This window comes from Diplotaxodon limnothrissa, linkage group LG20, assembly GCF_057381915.1.
Source record: "Diplotaxodon limnothrissa isolate DT_005_m linkage group LG20, D_limnothrissa_male_GT1.1, whole genome shotgun sequence".
Taxonomy (NCBI): domain Eukaryota; kingdom Metazoa; phylum Chordata; class Actinopteri; order Cichliformes; family Cichlidae; genus Diplotaxodon; species Diplotaxodon limnothrissa.
The window spans coordinates 15,690,249-15,715,562 of NC_140615.1; the positions used below are offsets into that span (position 1 = coordinate 15,690,249).

General features: G+C 41.2%; 1 protein-coding gene across 1 annotated transcript; it reads right to left on the bottom strand.

The window, feature by feature from the left end:
* Positions 1-13,538: 13,538 nt before the first annotated feature.
* Positions 13,539-22,233, bottom strand: LOC146610717 (SRSF protein kinase 3). Its single transcript, XM_085344695.1, has 12 exons — positions 21,930-22,233; positions 21,303-21,406; positions 18,083-18,191; positions 17,817-17,904; positions 17,535-17,622; positions 17,255-17,361; positions 15,821-15,983; positions 15,388-15,464; positions 14,707-14,814; positions 14,401-14,470; positions 14,185-14,277; positions 13,539-14,074 (listed from the first exon to the last, which is right to left on the bottom strand). Exons 1-12 carry the CDS (start codon positions 22,007-22,009, stop codon positions 13,887-13,889), a joined length of 1,275 nt encoding a protein of 424 aa, XP_085200821.1. The 5' UTR covers positions 22,010-22,233; the 3' UTR covers positions 13,539-13,886.
* Positions 22,234-25,314: the final 3,081 nt, after the last annotated feature.

Genomic DNA, 25,314 nt, shown 5'->3' on the forward strand with positions numbered 1-25,314 from the left:
TTGGGAATACTTTCACAGGCCCAGGATGTATGTAACGACAAATCTACATAAAGAAAAAGAGCACGGGAAGAAAAAAAAAACCCTGAGGCCTAAATGGTCGAGTCAGGCTTCCAAGCATCATTACCTGCGTGATCAATGGTCTGGTCTCTTCTCCGGATACTCTGTTCCTGAGAACTTGACAATGAACTGAAAATATACCTTAACAAGGAACTGACAATACCTTAACCTTGATGAGCACATATTTGTACCACTTCAGGTGCCTCTAAGAACTCTTGATTTAATTCAGATGTGGTGCAGAACCAGCAAAACAAGTAGTGACACTGTAGTTTTTTCTACTGAAGACTACATACTCAGACTGAGCTCTGAAGTTAGGTGGGTTTTATTGCAGATTTGAGATCAATTCAGTTTCAAGTCAAAGAATTATAGCTAAAATAATATTGGCTAGTTTTCCCCAGTTATTTACCTTGCTTTGGGGAAACATTTTGATATTTAAAAATTTGTTGTTGTTTTTTTGTTTTGTTTGGTTGGTTGGTTTTTTCCAATGTGCGATTGGACTGAATTCACCTCAGTCTTCGATTACATCATCTAAAGACATGAAAAAGAATGAAAAGCTAATAAAAGAGTCAATGACAAGTCATTTCCAATCTCTGGCCACAAATGAAAGCTTTGTGGATTATGTAAATGCCATTTCTATGTCAATGATTTCATCATCTTTTTATCATGTAACATCATGTATAAAGACATCGTGTTTGGGGGTGGGATGGGACAGGGGCAAAGATGAGTAATGTCCAGTGACTTATGTTATGATAATAGTTCTGTTAACTCCTGAAATGCAGATGTTGCCAAAATACCATCAATGATCATGTGTTACCATGAAAATGAAAAAAAAAAAAAGAGAAACACTTGATTTTGGTTTTGTATAACAAAAGAATGATATACTGATATTTGTCAAGTATTTCTGAAGAGATCTTTGTTTTATGTGTTAACTACAGACTCTTTCCTTTCTGTTATGCTTTACTTTCAGTGTATTTCAGTATGATGTATGATGATTGTTGTTTGGTCACATCAGGCTTAACATCTCAGACTCAGTTTCGTGTTACTAACAGATGACTGCTTGTTGAAATTTCAACACCCAAACATGTACAAAAATCTGTTTATAGGGTTGCTTGATGGTGGCCAAGTGGGCAGACTGTGAAAGAGGCTTGTTGTTTTCTTGGATTATGATGACATGCTGATTTTGATTTAAAAAATTATAATGTTGAATGAATTCCTATTTGTGAATAGTATTCCAACTCACCATGATGACAATTTCTGTTATTGAAACACATTTTGAGAAGGTCGAATAAAAATATTTTACATTCAAAAAATACTGTCCCAGCTGGATCAGTAGACTGTTTTTTAGCGTACGGATGTAAAGCAGAGCAGTAAACACTGTTCTTCCGCATACAGCCTCACACACCTCCCAGACAGAGTCCTGAGGCCTAGATCCATCACTGTGCATAAAGTTCTGGCTGAAATAGGACTATTTATGTAATTAACAGCCACACGCTAGTGCACCCGGCTCTGCTGTAGTGTTCAGGGTGAGTCACACAACCAATAATATCACACAGAGCCACTGCACACAGATGCACACGAAGAGGGTGGCATAGCCTGAGACTGCCTGTGACTGGAGAACCCACAACCTGTCACAGTAAGTACCTGTAATTCATCAGTGGCTTCCTTCTCTGTGTGGTCTGCTTTTAGCAGCTACCACATCGGTCACCCACAGTGTTATGTATTGAATTCTGTGCTGAATGTGTATGCACCCTTGGATACTGCATGGCTCGATCCACTACAATACAGTTATACTTTTAGAAACCTTAAATGTTTCACTGGCATTTAGGACTGCTTGGCTGACTTTTTCAAGAAGATTATTCTCATATGCTCTATAATCTTATACCCCTATATATGTGTGCAGGTGAAAAAAGAAACTAATGTAATGTATCATAGCAAGGTTTTGAACTTCACCATGTCCTGATAAGCTTCAGTCACACAGGCCTAAAGATTGACTTCCTGACAAAATCTGGTTGCTAGGGAGAAATGGGATACACTTTATAATTAAGCTCATGACTAACACCATAATTTGCCTGTAATTAAATTAAATTTCCCTGCAAATACCTTCAGTTAGGTAGAACAATGGGTCTTACTTAAAGTCAGGTTATACTTTAAGTAAATTTAAGTAGTCTGTAAATAATTTTAACTAATGTGCAAGTCATTCATGTCGTGCATGAGTAATTCTAAGCATTCCATAGCTTAGAAACAAGTAGACACAAATTGTTCTGTAAGTAATTTTAATTTAGTTAGTGAGTCAGTGTTTTCCAGACAAAGTTCAGCAGATTCTGGCAACCTGCTAAAGACCAAAGCAATTGCAAGGAGTTTTTTCCTTCCTCTTTGTGTCTAGTTTCACCTGATGACAGAAGGAACTTTCTCCAACCACTCGCCAACCAACCATGGAATTGTTTTTGAGTTCATATAGGTTTAGAAGTGGTGACAAAAGCCATGGAACCGCACCATTCAGTGACACCTGTGCGTCTTGAAACAGACAACTCACATCAGAATAGAAGTGTTTCCTTATGCTCACTGACAAGAATTGTTTGCAGTAGCTCTTCCTTTTAATTGAATAACTGAACCTGAAAAAATGCTAACATATATATACAGTGTAAGCGGGGGGCTCCTCATTATACTAGAAAAACATTTAAGTTTCCTGTAATTTTTCTGTATGATACCATAAACACAGTTTATAGCCACCATGGTAAAGGTAGCATAGCAGCATAGCCTACATGCTCAGCTATCCTAGTTGTGCTAACACTTACAAGCTAAACCGCTGTTTACAACAATGCTAATTTACGCTAAACAAAAGCAAAGTCATTAAAACACGTTGCTCTGGTTGATATTTTTACATTCCATCTGCAAAGCTAAGAAATGGGGATAGCATGTATGTGACTTTAGAACTGCAGTATACATGCTGGGTTCGTTACACACACACACACACATACATATATGTATGTATACATACATATATCAAGCTCCCAGGCCTCTGGTAGAGGACCCGAGCTTGAAGGATAAACCGCCCGCAGGGGCGTGCTGGGTTTATATATATATATATATATATATATATATATATATGTTGTACGTATTTTAGGCATTTACGGCTGGAACAGGAGAAAGTAATGAAGAGTGACATGCATCAAAGATGTCAGCCAGACACTATGTAGACAGTGCAGTTCATGGGTGTCATGTTATTCTGTAGGCCAACGAGGTGTCCCATTCTGTGACCCCGAGGTTGCAACTGAATGATGGAGAGCTGGAATACAGATGTTCCTGGAATCCTTTTCAGGAATCGTTAGCTCTTTCACATTGTGTCAACAAAGACCCATCTAACAGAGAGAAATCTCTGAAAACAATTAAGTGATTGATTCAGATGTTGGAAGATTTGTATTGCAGCTAATAGAAAAATTAATATGGCTGTAATCGTGTGTCATTTGGATTTCTGTGTGGTCTTTCTGCCAAGGCTTTGCTTCTGACAGCAGCCTGTGGACTTACCACAGTCCAGATGCAAATACTTCTTCACATACTAGAATCCAACCTACCACAGTCAGCCCCACTTATGCTCAATCTGCTGACCTCAGCCTGCCACACAGTCTGATGGCACGCCAGACACATAAGGAAAAATTATGTCATTCTGAGATCAATGGTTATGTTTCTGCCAAACAATCAGACATCGTGTGCTGTGCATACTGCAGCAAACTGCTCCAAGTTCTTCTAACATTTACTGATCCAATAGTAAATGTACATATAAAGACAACTTACCAATATTTAACTATTACAGTACCATCAAGGATTTAATGCATTGCTTTAAGAAATTATAATAATATTTAATTATTATTATTATATGAATTATAACTATAAATACATAAATATAAAGGTATGTAATTGTTTTTTTTAACAAATCTAATTTGACATTTATAATTATACTGCAAGAAGCCGAGGAACATCAATTAAATGTGTGAATGTGTGTGTGAATGGGTGAATGACTGAATGTAGTGTAAAGCGCTTTGGGGCCCTCAGGGACTAAGTAAAGCGCTTTACAAATGCAGGCCATTTACCATCTAAGATTTAGGGTTTTTGCAGTGTAACCATTTTCCTGACTTCTATCACATTATTATACATTACCAGAAAAGAAAAGTAATAATAAGAAGAAGTCCAACAGCAATAGTCCAACATAGCTTACACACTCAGTTGTCCTAGTTTGAAATCTTCAATTCTGCACCACTGAAATTGACTGACTGTGATTGGTATTGTTCCTGGTGCCTGCATTGCGCATGCCACCATGCATTGTGCGTGAAACAGAGTTCTTGGTTATTTCACGTGTATTTACTGAATCGTGCTAACATTTGCATCGCCACAGTGATATCTACAGGGAAGAAAATAAAAAGAGCAAACTGCAACCATGCAAAAACTACAGCGCAAAAACATTCAGAGTCAACAAGACACTGAATATGATGAACACAGTAATCAAGAAATGACAGAAGAAACAGGGCAAGGATGTGGAACAGGTTTATGAGTGGGCGGGAAAGATCACCCACTGCAGAGCTAGTGGGTGTGGAAGGGCTGGGCAGAAAAAAAACAACAAGAGCCGAAATCATGACACACAATGACAAATCTGAGTGGCTAAGGTTTGGCTGGTCACATATTTCATGTTTGCCTTCCTATTTGTGATGTAGGAGCATCGTAAAACTTATTGCAATGTTGTCAGTTTTACACATCTTTGGGCATACACAAAATATTGGACATAGTTAAACCTACAGCAGCTGCCATGAAGCTCCTGGCACACAGTTTTGTGCTGATGTTAATGCCTGATGAGGTTTGGAACTGTGCAGTTATGGAGTCAGCAGAGCGTTGGACACTTTTATGTAATACTGTGTGCCTCAGGGCTCTGTGAAACCGCTCTGTAACTGTATGCGGTCTGACATTTTGTGGCTGTGTTGCTTTGGGTTCCTAAACACTTCTGCTTTGTTATAACACCACTTAGAATAGAATAGAATAGAATAGAATAGAATAGAATAGAATAGAATTCAACTTTATTGTCATTGCACATGCACAGGTACAGGGCAACGAAATGCAGTTTGCATCCATCCAGAAGTGCTTTAGTGATATAGATATATTACAATATATATTAGCAATAATATAGATATGTAAGTATATTACAGAAATGGGTCTATTATGGTATGTTATAATGTACACGGTATGAAGTATGTTGTGAACATTCTATAACTATAGGTATGTACAGGCTGTAGTGAGTACAAGCTATGTACAGGATATAAATATGAAATAAAAAAATAAAAAAAACTATACAGAAATCTGAGATATACAGTTATACAGAAATGTGAACTATGAAAGTTATAAACAGTTGTAGGATTAAAAATTATCGTATGTACAGAATGATTATTTACACAGAACTATACAGTTAAGATAAGTGAGATATGTGGATAATTTCTACAGAGGCTATATAAAGTGCTAGTGGTTGCGAGTGGTGGTTCAGTCCATGTTATTATTGTGTGTTTGAGGGTACGGTTGTCCATTGTGTGTGTGTAGGTGGTTGTGGGTGTGTGTATGTCCAGTCCATGAGTTTAGTGTGGGTCAGATGTCAGGAGGCAGAGTCTGACAGCTGTGGGGAAGAAGCTGTTCCGGTACCTGGTGGTCTTAGTCCGGAGACTCCTGTAGCGCCTCCCAGAGGGCAGGAGGGTGAAGAGTCCATGTGATGGGTGACTGGGGTCTTTGATGATTTTCCCAGCCCTTTTCACACACCGCTTCCTGTAGATGTCTTTCATGGCAGGAAGTGGTGCTCCGGCGATGCGCTGGGCAGTTTTCACGACCCTCTGCAACGCCTTCCGGTCCGAGGCAGAGCAGTTCCCGTACCAGACTGTTATACAGTTGGTCTGGATGCTCTCGATGGTGCAGCGATAGAAGTTCACCAGGATGTCTGAGGACAGGTGGTTCTTCCTCAGAGTCCTCAAGAAGAAGAGGCGCTGGTAAGCCTTCTTGACCAGCTTCTAGCAGTTGGTCGTCCAGATGAGATCCTCGGAGATGTGGACTCCCAGGAACTTGAAGCTGCTCACACACTCCACAGCCGTCCCCTTAATGTGGATGGGTGGATGTGGGTCAGCATTCCTCCTGTAGTCCACGATGAGCTCCTTGGTCTTCTCAGTGTTAAGCAGCAGGTTGTTTGTGTCGCACCACTTAGCCAGACGATCCACCTCCTCCCTGTAGGCGGCCTCATCGTTGTCACTGATGAGGCCAATCACCGTGGTGTCATCTGCAAACTTAATGATGGTGTTGGAACCATCAGCCGGTCTGCAGTCGTGGGTGAAGAGGGAGTAGAGGAAAGGGCTCATCACACAGCCTTGTGGTACACCGGTGTTCATCATGATTGTAGATGAACAGTGGTTATCCGGCCGGACATGTTGGGGGCGGTTGGTCAGGAAGTCCAGTAACCATTTGCAGATGAGGGAACTGATGCCCAGGTCTGTCAGTTTCCTGATGAGTTGTGAGGGGTGGATTGTATTGAATGTTGAACTGAAGTCTATAAACAGCATTCTGGCGTAGGTGTTGTTGTTGTCCAGGTGTGAGAGGACAGAGTGCAGTGCGATGGAGACTGCATCCTCTGTGCTCCTGTTCTGACGGTATGCGAATTGGTGGGGGTCCAGGGTGGGGGGGAGACAGGATTTGAAGTGTGCTAGGACCAGCTGCTCTAAGCACTTAGTGATGATGGGGGTGAGTGCTACTGGGCGGTAGTCATTAAGGCAAGATGGGTTGGAGTTTTTGGGTATCGGGACGATGGAGGTGGATTTGAAGCAGGCCGGTACCACATCGTGGGCCAAGGACAGATTGAATATGTCTGTGAGCACTCCTGCAAGCTCCCCAGAACACGCTCTGAGAACACGCCCGGGGATGCCATCAGGACCTGCAGCCTTGTGGACATTGATCCTGCTTAGCACCGCTCCTACATCGGTGGGGGAGGGAGTCAGAGGTTGGTGGTCTGGCGTCAAGTCTGCTTTGGTTGTGGTTGTGGGGTTCCCTCGCTCAAAACGAGCATAAAGGTTGTTGAGCTCGTTGAGGAAGGAGACATCAGAGGATGCGGGGGAGGGTTTGGTGGTCCTGTAGTCTGTAATGGTCTGGAGTCCTTGCCACATGCGTCGGGGATTGGAGTTGGAGAAGTGTTCTTCTACCTTCTTTTTGTAATGGTGTTTGGCTTTTTTGATGCCCTTCTTTAGATTAGCCCTGGCTGTGCTGTAGGCGTGTGCATCTCCTGACCTAAAGGCAGTGTTGCAGGCCTTCAGGAGGAGACGAGCATCCCGGTTCATCCAAGGCTTCTTGCAGTTTATCGTGGAATACCTAAGGGGGGAGAAATTTTCTCCCGCTGATGCAACAGTGCATCTCATTGCAGTATATCTGGCTAATTGAATGGCACTGGATGAAGAGTGGTGCAGGAGTATTTCAAGAGCTTTTTTAATAGAAATCACCCAGAACTGTCTCCAGTGAAGCAGATAAATTGGTTAGAATGAGGTTGAGCCCTTGTTTACTTCTTCTAAACATTTTTCCGTATAACATATACCTAAAAGCACTGTGTTATCTGTCCAAAAGGATCAAACTGAGTTATGCAGACAGCAAATACAGCTGGACGTGGCTATTTTATACAGAAAAAAAATTACGTACAGGTTCACAGTGATCAAAAGCTTATCCCAGCACCCAGCAATGAACATGTTATTACCCTGAAGTCCGTCCAAAACCAACGTTTTTCTGACTTGTTGCTTTTTTTGCAAATATCTGTGCATGACAAATAGCTCATGGCGAAGGTTAAAGAAATTATGGTTTGGGCAAATTATTTATGGTTCAGGTTTTATGGGAATAAGGCCCAACAAAAAAGTTGGATGTGGTTAGAGAAGTGGTTAAAGTTAAACGCAACACTTTAATTATACATCTGTGGCAGGACTGAAACTATCCTACATGGAATTTAAACAATAAACAATAGTATGTCTATGAGCCAAGCTGACCTCCACTTCAATTTCAACAGTGTATTCAACGCTGGCTATGGACACCAACGAAGATGGACTGTATAATCCAAAATTCATTGGATGCCGCCAACACCTACAACAGGGTTAACATCTCCATTTCACCCTATTGTGGTGTCTCACCAGGCCACAGCTCTCAGAATGTTCCGGTGTGACTAAAGGGGTTTATGTGGAAGCTAGCAGTGGCGCCCTAGGACACCACAAGTTCTTTCTAGTCCCTTGATGTTGTAGTTTGTTTTGTTTTTGCCTTCTGTCAGAGCGTGGTGTGTTGACTGGCTATTGGCCCGAGGCTGTCAGGAAGGAAGAAACTGGCCACAAGCTGTCCTTTGGTTGCTCAAACATCCAGCCATATCCATCTGTGTGTGTGTGTGTGTGTCAAATCAACATCAAGGATATGACTCTTTTTCTCTGTTGGTCCATTTTCATACATGACACTCACATATGGCAATTTTCTGATCTTTGCCTTAAATTAAGGGGTCTTTCCCCCAGACATCAGACAGTTTAAGTTATATGTGACATACATTTCTGGCAATACTGCAGTCTTTACATCACGCTATGTGAACAGCAGCATATGTAAACAATCAAAAGAAGGGGGAAAATGTGCTGTACAAACAATTTGGGGCTACAAACTCATCGTATGGTACTGGCCAGACCTTGGATCCCCAGAGGAAATGCGATTTTTTAAGTCTGTGATTTTTTTTTTTGTCACACGCTTTTTAAAATGTTTCAGAATGCCGTTTTCTCATTATTTGTCCCTTCACACAAGGGGCAACGTCAGCACAAACAGCTGTTTTCTTTTTAATGGTCTCAGCAGGGGGTTTTTTCACTAGTCAGCACCTCCGTGTATCAGGAGGAAAGGAATAAATGGTGAATTGAAATAGATGCTAAATAGGCAGGTTAGGAATGTTTCAGGACCACCGCTGAGCTGATCGACTGTCACGTCAAAACACCGGCCCGTACTTTCACCCATGCAGGCTTAACGCAGCAGCTGATGGCCAAAGGTAATATTTAGGGATGCATGGCTACACAGCCAAACTCTAAACACTCAAACTCTGAAACAAAAGTTGGACAGTGGAAAGAAACCAGGAGACCACAAGATGCTCTTCTTCTCTCTCTCGCTCTCTGTCTCCAGTGGACTTGTGAGACTATAAATATTAGCCAGCATCAACACGGCCACCACAGGGACTTCACTGGACTCCACCAGACAGTCACACAAGATTAAAACGAGTGAAAGCGCCAGTTTAAAACAGGTAATTCTCTTGTTATATTTCACAATGTCACATCCGGTAAATAATGGCTACTCTTCAGTGCTGGTGTTTGCCTTGTGCGTGTCCCTCATCCTTCTGTTGCGCGATGGACGCTCAGAAGCTTCAGTCTACCACAAAAAAGGTAAGAACCACTTCTGTTCCTCCACTGTTCAAGATAATGTATTCACATTACCCTGCGCAGCTCAGGGGCTGCTACTTTCCACATTAATCAACACTTGTGATTTATGGAAGCTGTGGCTGTTAAACCAACACAAACTGGCTGACCGCAAACTCTCTGTCCTTTATAACCCTGACCTTGCATTCATTCCCCTGGGAGCTCTTCACAGTGCATCAGTGCGTTCTTATTGATCCCCTTCTCAAGGTGACAGACAAACCCCATAAGGATAGCTACCCGCAGCCTGCAGGAACGCTGAGGAAACTCACTGCGGATGCCAGATTTAGCCATTAATGTGCCTGACCCCTTGCAGCGGGGCTTTATGTGTTCTGCCCAGAGGACGGACATTTATAGCCTTTGCAAAGTTACGATGTCCTGGGGGGAAAAAAGTGCATTTTTACCCAGCAGTTTCATACCTGCTCACCTAAAGAGAAGAGCTTAGAAATGTAAAGTCAGATGAGATAGATCTGACAGCGTGGCTCTCGTTTCTTTCACAGGCATCTGCTCCTCCAAAGACAAGAACTACAAAGCAGGAGATTCTTTCCGGAGAGGTTGCGACAAGTGCTTCTGTCACGCGTTTGGTTTCTACTGCTTTGCGTGAGTAGAATTTTTTTTTCCAGTTCAGCTCATTTCAGGCCACTGATTTACAGTGATGGGAATAACAGCGTTACAACTAACCGTGGTACTTTTTCAGTAACGAGTAATCTAACTAATTACTATTCCTATCGTTACAATGCCGTTACCGTTACTAACAAGAAAATGTGGTGCGGTCATGTTACTATTTTTCAACAAACAGACTGTTGAAGCTGTCTTCAGCTTACCGCACCTTATATCAGTTGCATGGAAGTAGCTGTCTATGTAAGTAATCTGGACTAGGGCTGGGTATCGTCACTGATTTCTAGAATTGATTCGATTCCAATTCACAAGGTCCCGAATCAATTCGATCCACGATTTGATTCAATTCAATTCGATTTGAATCTGGGAAATTTTGCTTCAGACAGTCAGAAATATTATAATTCAGATCAGTACATTTACATATTTTTGTATCTATAAAAAGGAAGCTGACACACGCAAGACTTTATCAAAGGTGTGAGCGTCACAGCAGATGCCTTTGTGTCAAAGTAGCTGAAGATAAAACACAGAAAAACATGGAGGTTTTCCTGGCCTGGGATTTTATAAAAATATTCTGCAGTACATCAAAAATGAAAGAAAACCATTAATCAACATATGAACATTACCTCTGAAGTTACAGAGGTTTTATTAGAGACACGGCTAAGCGGTTTGCATTTTGCATAGTTTTAAAAAGTTTACATTTGTTCAGAAGCCTATTGAACAGCAGAAATTAGGTTTTCTTTTCAGAAGTAAGTAAAGTAAAAGGAAAAAAAAAAACCAGCGGCCGACAGCGTCGTAAATAACGGTAGACTTGTGCTTAACAAGCAAGCGAATAATGAAGAAAACAGATTTTTAGACGGGAAACTGTTCTTGAAGTATACAGAGAGAGAGAGGGAGAGAGAGAGAGAGAGCTGTGCATGATTTTATCGTGGTAGAAGCAAAACAGCAAAAGTCAGAGGGGATTCATAACTATGTTTATGTGAAGCGTAGTTTGGATCTTCTTTTGCTGCTGGTTCGGTCAATATTGTTCTCCTTTGTAGTGGACAGAAATTATTTTTTTGGAGTGGCACAAATAATTTGTGTGGCATCTTATTGAATGCAGAACACCTGATTATTATCTAAATAGTGTGAAATGGTTATTTAAAAAAGGGGTAAAAGGTAAATGACTGCAAATAACTTTGTTGTTTGCAAAACTTATGCATAGGATTTTAAAATTGACAAATTATATTTGCATTTAAAGTTATGAAATATAATTGAATAAACATGTTTGTGGTTTTTACAGTAAAAAATATCACTTTTTAAACTCGGATTTTATGTTTTTTGTCTGATTTTAGATCAATTGTGTTAATACAGTATGTCAAAATAAAACATAAATTCAGACACGTGAGGTCGTGCTGAAAAGAATGATACTAAACAAGGCAAAGTAAATCGTTTTTAAAGGTAAAATGTGGAGGGAAAATCAAAAGTAGTTAAAAATGGCCAATTATACCCTGGACCCCCGAGGGTTAAACATTTTTTTTAAAGTAACGCAATAGTTACTTTTTGAGTAATTAATTACTTTTAGAATCTTGTAACTCAGTTACTAACTCAGTTACTTTTTTGAAGAAGTAACTAGTAACTATAACTAATTACTTTTTTAAAGTAACTTGCACAACACTGCTGATTTATTAAAATGACTGTAGCCTCATGAAAGCACCTCTCTCTTCCCTGCTTCTCCTTTGCAGCCCGATGAAACCCACCTCGTGGCCCAAGAAGTGTCGCCGGATCAGGATAGAGTGTGGTTATGCGGTCGTTTATAAAGAAAATCCACTGGTGGAGTGTCGAGCCTACAGCTGGATAGGATGAAACACTACAGGAGAACTCACATGAAAACATAAAATATGTAAAAAACATACACCCTAAAAACGTTGTGCAGTCCTAACACGAGAGTCCTGGTCAGTGCAACTTTGCTGATGTTACTGTGCTTAGTTTTCATGAGGACAAGTCAGATTATTATTTGATGCTCTGGTTACAGGGAATAAGGTCAAGTTATTAGAATGTGTAGCTTTATGTGCCTTTTTTCCCTGTGCTCTCCTTGACGATAATCCAACACTCTGGTTTAGCTTGACAGTCGGATATGATCTTTTCCAGTTATTCCGCTCAACATGAGTGTATTTCAATGACAATCTCTTTCTCTGATCTGTAATTTTCACCCTACAGAGCTTTGCAACAGATGGCATTAACCTTTGACCGTCCCCCAGGTCTGTGTAACCCATCTACTGTCAACTATAGGGTTTGGCTTTCTGAAGGATTTCCATCTATTTTGAACACCAAAAGAGGAAACAAGCTTTTAAGACAAGATTTGAAATCTACCTGAAAATCCACCTGTTTAACATGTGGCAGAAACAAAACCCAGCCCTAACTACAACACTAGATGGGTCACTGATGACCAGGTGAATGCTGAATGAATGCGCCTGTCTCTGAGAACATGTATCGACTCAAAGTGTTTCACATGTGAAGAAGGTCACTAGTGAACTGTACTTGTACTAAATGACTTATTGAAATGGACAGCTGTTTGCAGTGCCAGAAAGTTCTTTTTATACGAAGCTCAACCCCAATAAATGCAGCGTCTGGTACATTAACAGTCACCATCCAAGAAAAATAGCATAGACTGTATATGAAAGATGGGGGCAGCCATGGTGACCTTTTTGGAAGACCCTTTTTTGTGAAGTCCAGCCTCGAAGCGCATCCTGCTTCATTGTTCCTCTGCTCACAAATGCTTGTCATGATTTACAAAATAAATAAGTAAGATGTATTTACTGAGGTCAGGAACCAATGAAGCTGAAGTCGTTTTTTTCTCTCACATATTTCTATAAAACTTTTTTCTTCAGCGAGAGAAACATCCTGCTTCTTTTGAAATACTGTAGAGAGATTCTTTTCTTGAAAATCATTGTCAGGTTAGTCTTTACTTGTCCTTGCTGAAGATTTAAGTATAAGAACCAGTTACGTGTAAACTTTTTACATACGAAAGACAAAATGATCTGACCAAAACTGTCAGATAGCTTGGACTTTTAAATGAACCATACACAGCACTGGTTCTTTTGGCACTTGCACACAGTTCTCAGATTGTTTTGGTTTTGGAATTTTTTTCAGTCTCTTAATGTGATTCTAGGCTGACTCAGTGGTGTGGATGTTGTAATCAGGCTCTGCGGGGGTTATATCTAAACCCATATTTTTCTGGTTTACAAGTCGCTACAGAATTAATTTAGGGTTAATCAGATGATTTGAGCTCATGTAAAACAAACATCAACAACAAAAAAGGCTTGACTTGGATTTGCACTCCTTCTAATGTCACTTTGTTCTTTAAAGTGCTTCACTTTACTGTACAAAACTTAAACTAAACGAGCACATGCACTGTAAAAGATCAACAAATGATTACAGTTTGAGTCATTCTCAGATAGAAAATCATATTCAAAATGACTAAAGAATAAATCCACACTTGGTTGCAGATTGAGAACTTCACACTTATTAGCAGCGTCAGAGCTGAGCTTCTCATGGTTGTTTAAAAAAAATCACAAGGAAGTTGAAAAAGCTCATTGTGCTTTGCTGGGCTCTTGTAGCGAAGTTCAAATTCTTCTTTTTTGAATGTTGTATAAGAAGCCCATCAGATGCTGTGAAAACACAAAGATGCCCTGAAATCGACAAAGTCTAGCAGCAACTTGAAGCATCTGTCTATAAGGGCTGCAGAGGCCTAACAAGAAGCTAACGGGAAGTCAACCAAGGGTGGCGGAGGCACTGTGCAGCAGTGGCCCTCTTCTCTGGGTGATAATTCAACATGGAAAGTAGGAAGTCAGAGAACCCAGAGGCCTCCTCCAACAGGAAGTGGTATTTCTCCACCAAAACCTCATAGAGGCTCCAGAACCTCAGCAGACCGACACGACGCAGGTCGCCTGGATGAAAACCATAAACTGTTACAACAGACGAGCAGCTCACTGGCAGCAATAACAACACATTAACACAGGAAGAAAGATCTCATCTGGAAGTGAAGGTAGACGCTCACCTCTGCAGCTGAAGTACTCAGCAGAGTATTTACCCGACAAGGCAACAGCGGCCGGGATTTTGCCAAGCAGCTCCGTTATCTGGCCAATATGATCTGAGGTGGATAAACACATACAAGCATGGCACAGAATGCATTAGTATCCTAATTACAATGAAGGCATGGTGTAATCTCACTTAATCCCGTGTCAGTGCTCGTCACACAGCCATCTAAACACACCTTCCTCCAGGGAAATGGACTCACTGGCTCTGGGCTCAAACAGTGAGTCTCCAGTGATCAACTCAAAGGCCTGAGAGAATTCAGGAGAACATTTAGTGGTGACACACAGAATAAGTAAGAATGCACAGATAGCTTTTTATCAGAAAGGTTTCACTATAGGTCATTTAGCTACAGGGCAGCATAGCTTTAGCTACGAATTGTGCAAATTACTTTAATTCCCATTTGATGGAATGGTATATAAACATAACATTATGGGATTAAATATTTCAAAGTGTGAACATCACATTAGTTTGGATTGTCTCTCACCATGCATGCGACACTCCAGATGTCAGCAGGTGGGCCATACTCAGATCCCAGCAAAACCTCTAGTGAGCGATACTGTCGGGTCTGGATCTCCTCACAGAAATGTTTGTACTGGTGATGACAGACAGAAGGGTTTAAAGGTGATTTGGTGTGTGTGCGCGTGTGCATGTGACAGAGAGCCAGAAAGATCTATTCCTCTTTATTCCCTTTCTCATTGTTTTATTTTCTTTGTCACTTGTGTTCTACAGTGTGGCTTCTCAGCAGAGTTGAAGCATCATGTTTACACTTCTTACAATAAACTTTGCCTTTTTCTTCCAAATCTGGCTCGAGTTCTTACTTTGAGTGTGGAGGTACAATACAAAACCTCAGTTCCTCTTTGCTTTGGAGGATTTATAGCGCTTTTTAAGAGAACCTCTTCAATTCTATAGCTATTAAGATAATTAAATGTGATCAAACTACATCCACACAGTACCAAAAGTGAATACAATGCTTTTGTCCACTTGGGGGCAGCAGAGAGCATTTTGGAACAGAATGTTGACATATAATATTGTCACCTTTCAGGCTAATGTTGCAAGCTTCTGATGACAAAAACATAAAGTGGCTGACCCTTTATACAATTTAATAATACACTAATAAAATATGTTAAACCAAAAGTTTTATAAGTGTATAAGTGTAAATACTAACCACCCAACAGGAGCTCCCCAAGTCAGCAATCTTCACTGCAATTTCCTTTAAGCTGTACGGGTTTACCCGATTGCTTTCTGGGAGAAAAAAACAAACAAACATTATTATTATTATTATGAATTTGGATTTCCAAGATAAATGTTTTATATTAAAATTAAATAGTACACAGCTGTTTTTGTCCAGCTCTAATAGCTGGGATGGCATGGTTAATGTATTTGCTTGATTATCTGTTGAATTAGTTTCATTATTTTTTTCTTAGCACAAAAACAAACACCACAAATACTGAAGCAAATATTTATTTATGTATTTACAGCTGCATGGTTGCCTATACGGCCCATCAGAAATAAAAATATCTGGCGCTGAACCTTTTTATTACTGAAACTCTTAAACACTCTCAAGCATCTGTAGCAATGAAGGACAAAATAAAACGTGCCTGGTGAACTGGCTTCCTTCCCAGTCTGTAACGAGGAGGAGCTGCTGCCCCCTGCTGGTGCTTTGTGGGACTGCTCTTCCAGACACACAAGGATGTTTTCTGGCTTGATGTCTGTGTGGATGATTTTACATTGAGAGTGAAGGTAGTCCAGCCCCTGCAGGACCTATAGAAAAATACACAGATCTGATGATGTTTCCTTTCCTTTCCTGCTCCCTCACCGATGATTTTATCAGGAAAAAACATCAGGAATCGGGAATCAGCTCTCGTTGATTCCCCCACCATGTCAGTGTTTTCACAATTTGAGATCTTCCTTTATTAAAGTTTGTTTAAGCAACACTTTTGGGAAAATTCTTTTTATTATTATTAATAATTACTAAGCTATAGCCAGAATGATTAGCCTAGATTAACATTGTGCAGCATGGACTGTTGGTAAATTGCTTAACAATGTAAAATGCCACTAAAATAAATAAAATGCACAACAGTGATACAGTAAAATATAGAAGAGAAAAAAATAAAATCAATAAATCAATAAATTAAATCAGTAATAGTCAATAAAAACAACAACAACAACAACAACTAAGGCTGTTAAAACCAAAATGTTTAGGTCAACGTGCGTTAAAAGCCAGACCATAAAAATGTGTCTTCAGTAACGATTTAAAAAGTTTGTGCGTTTGTGCAGATCTAACATTAAGACGAAGTCTGGTATAGAGAAGGCTCTGTCACCACGAGATTTAAGTTTAGACCGTGGAATAGTTAAAGTTAGTTTTGACCTGGACCTCGTGGTTCTTTCTGGAGTATAAATAAATAGGAGCTCAGACAGGTGAGAAGGGGCTCGGCCGTTTAGTGATTTAAAAAGAAAAAGTAAAATGTTAAGTTGGCTCCTGTAAGGAACAGGAAGCTACTGTAGGGAGGCCAACACTGGGGTGGTATGCTCCTTCTGTTTTGTGCCAGTTAGCAGAAAAGCAGCTGCATTTGGTGACAATAAATAGAGGCCTGGTCCAAACCAAAGTACAGAGAATTACAGAAAACCACTGAAGAGCAGAGCCTTTTAGGCCAGCATAAGATTCCAGCCGTGATAGCAGGATATCATGGTCAGCGTGTCAAAGGCTGCTGTCAGGTCCAACAACAAGAGGGTAGGGCTGCCAGAAACCAGAGTTAAAAGAATATCATTAAAAGCCCCTAAACATGTTGTCTCAGTGCTGTGTAGTGATTAAAACCAGATTGAAACTTTTAGAGATCTCATTAAGATCAAGGTCGCTAACTGTTTGTTCAGAAATGATTACCCCAAATTTCCCCAAATGGGAAACTGTACAAAAACCTATTGGTTAAAAAATTATCCCACAAATTTTGAACAAAGAGGTGAAGTTTAAATTAAACACACCTTATATGAACTTGATTTCTGGTGCCTGGGTTTTCTGGTCTGCTTTGTCTTACCTGGATAAGTATTTGTTTGATCCAAGGCTGCAACAGTCCTGGATTCCCAAAGCAGAGCTGCAAGCATCTCAGGTCAGGCCCCAGCAGCTCCAGCACTAGGCAAATGTCTAACCACCATACATTAAGGTCAGTTTCCCAAACCACTTTGCTGCAAAAACTACATCCACTACAACATGTTCACATTTTAATACTTTGACATTGATTGTTTCAATGATGTAATGGAACAGCTCAAAGGATTCTGGAATATGCGCCCAAGAAATCCCATCTCCAAAAAGGATACGTACCCCATTTACCCCAACCAGCTTAAACTCATCTAGCAGTCGAACGATCCTTTGGCCAAAGGGATGACGGCCCACAGAACCACTGGCCTGTTGAAAGAGAGGAGACGAGAGGATGAAAACAGAGGAAGAAGAGCAAGAAGAGATTTTTTTTAAAGAGGGAGGGGATGATTCGTCCTTTATTAAAAGATTGGCAGAGAGTGATGCTCCAAAGATATGACAGAGAAAAATATCTGACAGACAGAGCGCTCAGAGAGGAGATTCACAAGCAGACGGTCACTAACACATCGCAGGAGAGCCAGTTCATCCTCTCCAGCCTGGGTGAAGCCAGCCCCACTCTTCAACACCTTCACAGCAACACGCCGACCTAGCCTGCCAACACAGACACCAGATCAGATGTGCATGCTGGTTACTGGACAAAGTAAAAGACTCAAACTAAATATTTGTTTGATCCAATTTTTAATTATTATAATTATATGATGCCTAATAAGATCAAATTTCTCCACCGCTTCCACCCTGATCATATCACACAGTCTCAAAATGAACCTACTTGAGGTCCTGGCAGAGCCATACAGTGGAGAAATAACCCCAGCCGAGTTTGGACACCACCTGGTATCTTCTGTTGAAGGTGTCCCCTATCTGGATGGGGTGGTACCCACCTTGGGGGGATAAAAGCAGAATGACATGAATGAACAAAGTCCCATTTCTAGTTGAACTGCTTATATGGTTGAATTTATTCTAGGTTTCAGTGATTAGGCACTTCTCTATATGACCTGACATCTGAAACCTTGTTATCATTCGCTAAGGATTTTCCATATGCTGTTTAGAGAGCTTTGAAAGATGACTAAAAATATAGCCGCTAAAGCTATTTCTGGCGTTGCAACTTCCTATAGGCTATAACATGTCTGTTAGTGAGTAATACATTCAGATCTGCTAGTAGGACAGAGAAAAATGGCGAGGCATACGTCTGTATCGCTTCTCTTTCAGCAAGCATGACACACAGTTGTTGGACATTGTCAGCAGTCTTGAAACTGAATTTCTGTGTCTATTAAATTTAAGCATGAGATACACCAGCCTGTGATTTATTACTGTGTCAGGCACCGGTGGTATCACATACGCAGCAGAGGATATATGAGGTACACACAAAGACTTGCACAGCTGGCAGGTAAGAAGCGAGGACCAAGGTCAGACCAGCAAATTGGCAACCAGATACTGCGCATTAAAGCAATGCATAATGAGAGAGGCACACAGGCTTAGTGCAGCTATGAGGCTTATGAGAAGCCACACTTTGGATTTACACAAGCAAAGCACAAGAAAAAATATGCATGGATTCTTATGATCATCTTTGACTTTTTATCCCTCAAAAGCCAAACAGGAGTCCCTCAAAGCTGTTTTCTGAGCTAAGCAGTTTCTGTCATAATTCAGGCTGCTAATAGAATAAAATGACTGTGTTTACATCAGAAGTTACCAAGAGTGGTCAAGAGTGTCTGTTAAATTAGAACTTTATTGTGTCAGAATTTGTCAATAAGGGTACAGTGGAGGTTGTCAAATGTTGTCTTTATGGGGGAAAGGGGTTATATTGGCTCACCTTAAGGTTAAACTTAAATAGATGGTCACGTTATAGTCAACTCACAATACGGTAGGTGTGTGATCTTATATTCTCGGTCATTGTGGTTTGCTCTTCTTATACATAGGCTGTCTAGTTCTAATTATGTCTGAACCTGCCTTCTTCTTGACCTGTAAGAAGTTGACCCCAAGTCAAAATCTCCTTTTCAAACTGCTGCATTTCAGTAAATGGAGCCTGAAACGTTAAATCTACACGAAGCACTCCAAGAGCACAAACCTCCACCAAGGCAGCTCTCTCTCCTGGCAGTTTTAAAGCAATAGTGTTTTTGTTGTTGTTGTTGTTGTTGTTGTATATATTCACTTTGCATCAGCTTGGTGGATAAAAGGCACATTTTAATGGATTGTTAACATGACCCCACTATACACCCCTACAAATCTTTTGAGTTGTTGTGTTTGCAGATAGCATTTTCGTGCATGTTCTACCAAAAACAAAACTTCCTTGGTGGAGGTAATTATAGCCGTGACCTTATAAAGATGCAGTGAATATTAGCAAATACAGTACCGGCAACTTCCTGGTCTGAAAATCAAAGCCACTGCTAAACACACTCCAATGTTCACTTGAGACTGACCCAGAAGCAAGTCAATCATAGCAAACCTTCATGTTAAAATATTCAACTGGACGTCATTAAAATGTAGGTTTACTAATACAAAAATGGTTCTTGTGGCCTACCAGGTCTTACCTACACTGCATGAGCTTCAGTCAGTTAGACTTTAGTCTTTTATTAGTCTGTTTCTTAGCACTAATTCACATTTATTTGTGCTTGTATATTGCACCCATGTGGTTTATGAATGAAGCTTAGTGTCTGTGAAGGTTCTCAGTCATCCAGGTCATCGTAGTCTAAGGAGCTGGGTGAGCTCATTGTGGGCCAGGTTTCACAATGAGCTCACCCGAAACCCTGGCTGATTGTGACCCACACCCGCTTTCACACCTTGGCTCATGTGATTAGGTAGAGGATCATCAGGGGGTCCTTTTGTCCCTCTGTGGGGGGTTACTCCCACTAGGTTTAAATCTGGGACTCTCCACCATTTGACCCTTAGAACTGAAGAAGCTTCTCGGATGAGAGGTGAAACGTTTTCAAGCAACTCAAAGAAGTCCAGACGCTTTTCTTTCCAAGCTCCTTAGACAATGAAGCTTAGCTAGCTAGCAATGTTAGCAAAAATGCTAACATTGAGACATCAAACTGAAGAGACCATAATCAAAGGGTTAGGTCTCAGGGGCTATAGCCATCTTTTATATGCATATATCTTTTATATACAGTCATGAATGAGCAATGGAGTGAAGAGAAATGTGCAAGAAGGCCTCAGCTACTTTGGCAAAAGGCCAAATTGTGACGGATTGGTGACTTGGTCAAAAGTATCTGTAAAAGGGCAACTACTGAAGTGAACTGGACTACTGAAGTCGCTGTTTCTTTTATATAATGTGGATGAAGGGTTTGATAGACATGACAGATTACTCAGGGGTTGACTAAGGCTCTCAAATTCCTGAATCTGAGAATCTGTGGGATACATGGAGACCCCACCTCACAATTTAAAAGATGAAAGGATTTGATGATAATGTCCTTGTGTCTGATATCCTTAGGGGATCTTGAGATGTCTCAGAGTGCATGACTCCATGTTCAATGGTGGCACAATGGAGAGTACATGATATCAGGCGTGTGTTTAATATACGAGCGGGTAATATGTGTAGTGAATCTGACAAACCTAAAAGTAGACTTTACTCTGTCCAGTATTTGACATGTTAAGATTTCTTTCAAACAGCTCAGTGTGCAGTTTTGCATTATATTCACAGACTCATCCAATCTTGTTTCCACAAACCAGAATCTGGTAACTGTTTCCTTTTTAAAGCTGTCCAATCCACCGCCCAAGCGCTCCTCTCGTCGTACTTGGACAACTCTTCTGGCAAAAATCCGAAAACTATTTGTAAACTGTAGCAGCAACGCTCAGTGTCTCAAAATGATGCTGCCAACAGGAACTTAGCTTGCAACAGCGGCCCATTCTCATAAACACTGCATCATTTCCAGCTGGAGCGGGCTCTGAATAACAGAGTCAGCATGTTGAAAGAATCTTTAATTACATCCTGGTACAAGCTGCTTTGAGGGTTTCGAGAGGCTCGGGATAAAAGTTAGGATACATGTGTGAGTTACCATAACAGTATTCTTGGGGGTCCTCAGAGACCTGACTGTCCTTGGGATCCAGCTGCTCCTGGCATCCAAGGGCTTTGAAACTGTTAGACACGCCACCCTCACTCCTGCAAACACACACAAACCCAGAAATTCAAACAGTGTATTCATATGTGTGTCAGTTTCTGAGAGCTGAACTACTTTTGGAGATTCCCACAGACTCAGCGTGCCGTGGACGTTTGCCCCACTGCCCAGCTGAGAGTGGACAAGCAGCACCGGAAGTTGCACTATTTCTAACTAGGCTGTAAATCATTTAGAAGCATCTCCGCGCAACCTGATAACTCTGCACGCCAGCTGCTCCCAATACACAGATGGCCCGAGGAGTCGGAGTCACGTCATGTCTGGAAATACTGATCACAGGTCTGTTTTCAGCAGAGGGACATATACAGTAGAGTTTAAGAGCTAGACGCGAATAAATGTGAAAGATTTTAGGGGCAAATTTTAAATAATTATCGATAATGTCAAAAAAAAAGAGTTTAGGAGCTGAGTTGCATTTTCTTGAGGTCACGCAAGAATGCAAGGCTACATAAAAACATGAAAGAAGAAACGAAATAATAATGATGATACTAATGCAGAAAGTTTTATACTCACACACGATGCTGTTCAGCCTCTGTATGAGGCAGGCAGGGGCTCCTCTGCATGGTGCGATTAAGCAGATGTCGCCAGTACATTAAAATTTCCGATTTTTTGGCATAAAGTGAGGAGAGAGTTAGGCGCAGGAAAAAAAGCAAGTAGCCCTGATTACAGTTGCTGCCCTTGAATCTAGTTAAGCAGCTGAGAGGTGGAGGTGGTGGAGGTAGAAGGGGTTGTGGTGGGGGTCTGCTTAGTCTCTCAGGAGGCTGGAATCAGCAGTCAGCAGGGTCTAAACATGGAAATCCCCCCGCAGGGTCTTGGCTCACAGTCTGTCAGGTTTTCACCTGCTCTGCTGCAGGACTTGCATCTTTCAGTCACCAGCCTCAGATTAAACTCTCTCTCTCTGTTCCTCGATGTCTCGTGCATGCTGGGAAAGCTATAAAAGAGAGAAGGCGCCCCTAAAAGATGAGCCGAACGTCACACAAGGCCGAACAGAGTGAGGGAAGAGAGGGAATGACAGCTGCTACAGGGATCACAGACTGCTACCTGCCTGCAGCACATTCTTAAGGATTAAAATAAAGTCGTTAGAACAGAGGTTGGCTGAAAGTTCCATTTTTTAAAAACAGATTGCAATTTAAAACCCTCTCTGTATGAGGATTTTACATTTAGATGAGCTCAGCTTTTGAGGAAGAAGTTTAACAGAAGCACCTGGCACAATCTTGACAAATATATTGTACACTTGATCTTACAGCCTCCTTCACATCTCAGTGGCTGAGTCTGCTTTTTCTTGCCAACACCATGCTGTTAACACTCTTACATGGCACCACATTTTATAGTGGATGCCATGGAGCAAAGGAGCTCCTGGCTCGTAAAACAGGGAAGCGTGTTGAAGGCAGAGGAATGAGGGTTGGGTGTGTGTGATGTGAGATATCAAGAGGCCTGTCGACCTCACATGAAGAACTGTTAATAGTCAGATGACACATGATGGCATTGCGTCTCCTTGAAATTTTCCAGCTGCAAAGCACACGAAACTATAGCTGGAGTGTGTTTACTGTACATGACTGCAGACAATCCTAACCTCCAGATGATATCATCATACTTCAGCCTTTTGTCTCAGCCAGCCTTTCACTGAGACCATTTCTGATGAAGATCTCTCTTTGCTTCTGTCTTTGCTGCATTTTCTTTACTTTTTCTAAAGGGCATAACTTTCAGATACTGTTCATCTGCTGTAGATCATTTTTAGGCCTGCCACTTCTTTGTCCTCCACTTGTCTAGTTTCCTCAGTTCTCTTTTTAAGGACAGGCTGCACACGGCAGCACGGTGGTTAGCACTGTTGCCTCACAGTCCTGAGTCCAATTCCACCATCAGGCCAGGGTCTTTCTGTGTGGAGTTTGCATGTTCTCACCATGTACTCTGGATTCCTCCCACAGTCCAAAGACATGCAGTTATTGGGGAAAGGTTAACTGGAAACTCTAAATTATCCATAGGCATGAATGTGAGAGTGAATGGGTGTCTGTGTCTATGTGTTAGCCCTGCGACAGACTGGCAACCTGTCCAGGGTGTACCCTGCCTCTCACCCTAAGACAGCTGGGATAGGCTCCAGCCCCCTCACGACTCTGATAAAGGATAAGCGGAAGCAAATGGATGGAGGCTGCACACCATGCCCATATGGTTTTCAGGTAATAGCTAGTAAGAACAGTTAATGGTATTTTGGGTGCAAAAATCCTATTTTAAGCCTGCCAAGCTGTTATCTTTGGCATTTTTCATAGATTCCAAAGATTGTAACTGAAGAAATGGGAACAAATTATATGTTTTTGCAACAGGCTGCTAGTAAGTGTATAAAGATGTGAATTTAAATGGGGTTTTTTGCTAAGGTGTTTGTTATGTGCTGACACAGTATGTGTCTGTTTAAAAAAATGATGTGAATCAAATGCTAGAGAATAGTAGGTATCACTGTAAAGATTCAAGCCGAAAATCAAAACACATGTTCGACCAGTTCTGGTCCAAAACAACAAACTCCATCTGCACTGCTTTCCAGCTCAGGCCACCAAACGCTCAGCAGACCATGGAGACCATGTAGAGATTCACAGGTTCAGAATGTAGGATTAAACACAGGCCTTAACCTACTGAGTACTTTTACAAATATAGGCTGTTATACTGATCTCTTGAAAAATATTCCAAGCCTGTTTGGACTGTAGAACAAACAAAGCTCAAGCCAGGGCTTCTTTAAAGTTCTCACTAGGCTGTTTTGTTGCACAGCGTCGGAGCGAGCAGGTGTCCATTCTTGTTTTCCAGCCCATCCTCTCATGTCCTGGTATTACTCTCTAATGTTGGTCCAATCTTAATCCTAAAAGCTTGTGCTGGCTGTTACCATTCTCCAGTTGCACTCAGCTGTAATAACACACTTCCCACAGGAGCAATCGGTGTGTGTGTGTGTGTGTGTGTGTGTGTGTGTGTGTGTGGAGAAATCAAAATAGCACCTGCACAAATTTAGATCATTGGGTTAGTAAGGGATAAATAAATAGATAATGCAACAAACTTCTTCCTTAAAGTATACATGCTAACTCATGCGTTTGATCCCCCCGCCCACTACAGACTGAACTGTGACCTGCACTGTTTTTTGCTATGACCACAGTCAGCCAGCCTGTCTTTGGTTTACAACTTGAAACATATACACAGAACGCACACATTAAATATCTTCAGGGGTGACTACGTTTCATCGCCCGCCTGCCTCAAGAAAACACATACAAACACCACACTGACTGGCAGCTTATATAGAAATACTTCATATTTTTACTGATAATCTGAGCAGTCATACTTATTGCTGTTATCTCTGTGTGGAGCATGGTGTGGCATTACCAGCTGCATGTGACAGGTGCTCATACTCTTACATTTACAGACGTCTAAATATGGAGTCTCTATCCTGGATTACTGATGACAGGAAGCAGTTAATATACGAGCTGACACTCAGCTACTGCACTAATCGCTATCAAGAACCAGGGACTTGTCACAGTGCTGATGGGATGCTGTTTAAAAACAAACAAAAAACAAAAAACGTGTCCTGCCAATAACACTGGAAATGAAATACATTCTGTATATTGTTGAGTCTATGATAATACTGTGTTTGATACACTCAGCTTCCCAACAAAGGCCTGTGGCTGCCACCTGTTTAACATTTAGACAGAAAAAGTGACCGATCGAACTAATAGCAGTGACAATAACTGGACTGGATCTGTGAGCTGGATCCATCCAGGTTTTAACGCTCTCGTTCTAGAAATAGATCATCTTGCAATGGAAATGGGACTGTGACATGTTGGCTGAGACCTGACTATTTTTTGCTACAATACTGCATGAGTACTAGGGACGGACCCAAGTGTTTACCACAAACTTGGTGAAGACAGTG

Excerpts from the sequence above, each read along its gene's own strand:
- LOC146610717 (XM_085344695.1), bottom strand. The coding sequence starts at position 22,009 with ATGTACTGGCGACATCTGCTTAATCGCACCATGCAGAGGAGCCCCTGC. Across the intron at positions 21,407-21,929 it reads GAGGCTGAACAGCATCGTGT|GAGTGAGGGTGGCGTGTCTA; the intron begins GTGAGTATAAAA and ends GTGTGTTTGCAG. Across the intron at positions 17,905-18,082 it reads TGGCTCTGCCAGGACCTCAA|GCTAGGTCGGCGTGTTGCTG; the intron begins GTAGGTTCATTT and ends CTGTGTTGGCAG.